General features: G+C 44.9%; 1 protein-coding gene across 1 annotated transcript; it reads left to right on the top strand.

Moving 5' to 3' along the window:
• The first annotated feature begins 562 nt into the window (after nucleotides 1-562).
• Nucleotides 563-2,225, top strand: LOC137963333 (flavonol 7-O-beta-glucosyltransferase UGT74F1-like). The gene is made up of 2 exons (XM_068810471.1): nucleotides 563-1,405; nucleotides 1,485-2,225. Exons 1-2 carry the CDS (start codon nucleotides 563-565, stop codon nucleotides 2,223-2,225), a joined length of 1,584 nt encoding a protein of 527 aa, XP_068666572.1.
• Nucleotides 2,226-2,925: the final 700 nt, after the last annotated feature.

Raw genomic sequence — 2,925 nt, 5'->3', positions numbered from 1 at the left:
ATAGATCAAGTAATTTCCCTTGGACTGAAATGAAGCAGGCGATACTCTTTTTTGTTAAATATATATAGGATAAATCTTTATTCCATATCCTTTTCTTCTTCTTATGATTGGTTTCATCAACTCCCACCTACATAAACGGAAAACAAGGGATAAAGATCTTCGATATGATAGCAGATCTAGAGCGTACAAATGAATGGCCCCACCTAAGATGCGTCGTGTAGCGAAACTTACCTGAATAGTGGATCCATTTGTAATAGTGTGCGCCACATTTTATATTTTCTGCACACCACTTGAGCAGCTGCAGCCACCAGTACTGGCCATTTTAATGGAGCTCCCACTACATGGACAATCTGCACCAAGCAAACGTCCGAAAGCCATTTCCCTCACTGTAGAGCATAGGCAATGATAAGCTCATTCACGGTGAATATGGATTTGGAGGCAGGGGAACCTCTTTCTTGTGGGGTTCCCCATGGCAAGAATCACGAGCCTAATAGCTCCAAAGCCTGGAATAAGAAGGGGACGAAAAGAAGAAATCTCCGTACTGCTTCTTCCTATGTCCACGATGACAGATTATTATATGATCGATCTCGTTAAATGTTGTTACTTTAATATGCTTTTGAAGATCATTCATCAAGCGAATCAGACGAGTCAGAGAAGTCCCACCTACGCTTATAAATCAGAAACTCTTCTTACACTACATGACTGCGCCCAGAAACCTGAGTTCCGTGGGAGAAAAATGGTGTCAGCCAAGGTGTTCGAGAAGAAAGAGAAGCTTGTCTCCGTGGCCCATGTCCTTGTCCTTCCCTTCCCTGTTCAAGGACACATAAATCCTATGCTCCAGTTCGCTAAGCGTTTAGCTTCCAAGGGAGTCAAGGTGACGCTAGCCACCACCATCTTCATCTCTAAACACGTCCACGTCGACTTCTGCTCCGTAGTGTTTGATACCATATCAGACGGCTACGATCAAGGTGGGTTCTTCGAAGCATGCAGTCCCAAGGCCTACCATCATCGCTTTGAAGTCGTAGGTTCTCAAACTTTGGCGGAGCTGATTGAGAAGCAGGAGAGTTCAGCCTACCCTTTCACCTGTCTTGTCTACGACACTTCTCTGCATTGGGCTCTCGACGTGGCCAAAACGTTCGGGTTGCAGGCGGTGGCTTTTTCTACCCAGTCTTGTGCAGCTTTTATCATTTACTACTACGTCTACCTTCGCCGGCTGATGCTCCCTGCACCGGGCTCCACCATTTCCGTCCCTGGCTTGCCGCCTCTTGCCGTCCACGAGCTCCCTTCGTTGCTGTTCGAAGTGGGTTCTTACCAGCCCATATTGGCAATGAAACTCAAGCAGTTCTCAAACTTGCATAAGGCCGATTGCGTCCTGTTCAACTCCGTTGAAGAGCTAGAGGCGGAGGTGTTTATATTCTTTAATTCCTACCCAGTTTCCATAATGTCTATCCTTAAATTAACTGTTTGTGAATATTCCACTGAAGGTGTTGAATTGCATGAGGGGCGTTTGGCGAATCAAGACGGTCGGACCGGCCATGCCAACCATGTACTTGCACAAGTGCGTTGCTGGGGACAAAGATTACGGCCTCAACTATTACAAGCCAAGTGGGGTCAACTACATGGAGTGGTTAGACACAAAGCCATTGGGTTCGGTAGTGTACGTGTCATTTGGGAGCATAGCCACTGTGGGAGCAAAGCAGATGGAGGAGTTTGCATGGGGCCTCAGGGACACTGGAAAGCACTTCCTGTGGGTCGTGAGGGCGTCTGAGGAAGCCAAGCTCCCCAAGGAGTTCAAAGAGGAGAGGAGAGATAAGGGTTTAGTAGTGACCTGGTGCTGCCAAATGGAGGTTCTGGCCCACAAGGCAGTGGGATGCTTCGTAACTCACTGCGGATGGAACTCTATCTTGGAGGCACTCACGCTCGGAGTGCCGATGTTGGGGGTCCCTCTATGGACTGACCAACCCATTAATGCCAAATATGTTGAAGATGTCTGGGAAGTCGGACTGAGAGCCAGGGTAGATAAAAATGGGATAGTGACGAGAGAGGAGATGAAGTTGCGTGTAAAGGAAGCAATTCAGGGGAAGAGAGGGAAAGATATCAAGAACAGGGCCTGTAAATGGAGAAAGTTGATTCAGGAAGCGGCTAGTGAAGGAGGCAGTTCTAACAGTAACATGGAGGAATTCGTGAAGGAGTTGGTGAATGTTAACTGGAGTTCCTTCAAATGAATCAAGTGAGAGAAGACTGTTCTCCATGCACGAAAGCTCCGAAATTTGGAATCTATATTATACCTCCAGATATCTCTCGATCTTGTGGAGTGATGCTTTTGATTTCTCTAGATCAGCAATGCCGTAGAAGATTGACTTAGGATATGTACTTTGGACCACTTTACAGACAAGTAGGTTAGGTTCAGAAGATTAACTGTAATCTACTCCTTCAGACTATCTTCTCACCATTTCCTGTGGCGCTGTACAGTGCTTTATCTGAAGAAGATTTCACAAATCTCTTCTTTATATCCAAAAATATTTGCCATATCTTGAAGAAATCTAAAGAAAGTACAGTAGACATCTAAAAGCTCAAAATACCTTGATCTACATGCGATTCTCCGCTTGAATGATTTTTAATCCTGATAACAGCTAAAACCGCACATTTCAGAGAAGCCAAGCCTTGTCTTCACCTGAAAAGTATAGTTTTCTTATTCGAATATTGATTCTCACGACCTCTCAGCGTGCTCGGAGTGATAGTGACTAACACTAAATCATGGGTCCCCATGTCACAGAGAACTTTAATAGATAGACGTAAATTATTTTAGCTTCCATTAAGTTCTTGATGTGAAAATGGAATTTACGTGAAGAAATGACAGCTTCTAGTCTATCATATCTTATCGTGTCAACATCGGTGCCACTAATATCTAATATTTTAATAGGA

This window comes from Aristolochia californica, unplaced genomic scaffold (genome assembly GCF_029961685.1).
Source record: "Aristolochia californica isolate CCGP_79_NKW_82.1479 unplaced genomic scaffold, dmAriCali1.0.hap1 SCAF_4, whole genome shotgun sequence".
Classification (NCBI taxonomy): Eukaryota; Viridiplantae; Streptophyta; class Magnoliopsida; order Piperales; family Aristolochiaceae; genus Aristolochia; species Aristolochia californica.
This window is presented reverse-complemented; position numbering and strand designations above follow the sequence as displayed.

Coding starts and splice junctions, on each gene's coding strand:
- LOC137963333 (XM_068810471.1), top strand. CDS start 563: ATGACAGATTATTATATGATCGATCTCGTTAAATGTTGTTACTTTAAT. Junction 1,406..1,484: donor TTGAAGAGCTAGAGGCGGAG/GTGTTTATATTC, acceptor ATTCCACTGAAG/GTGTTGAATTGCATGAGGGG.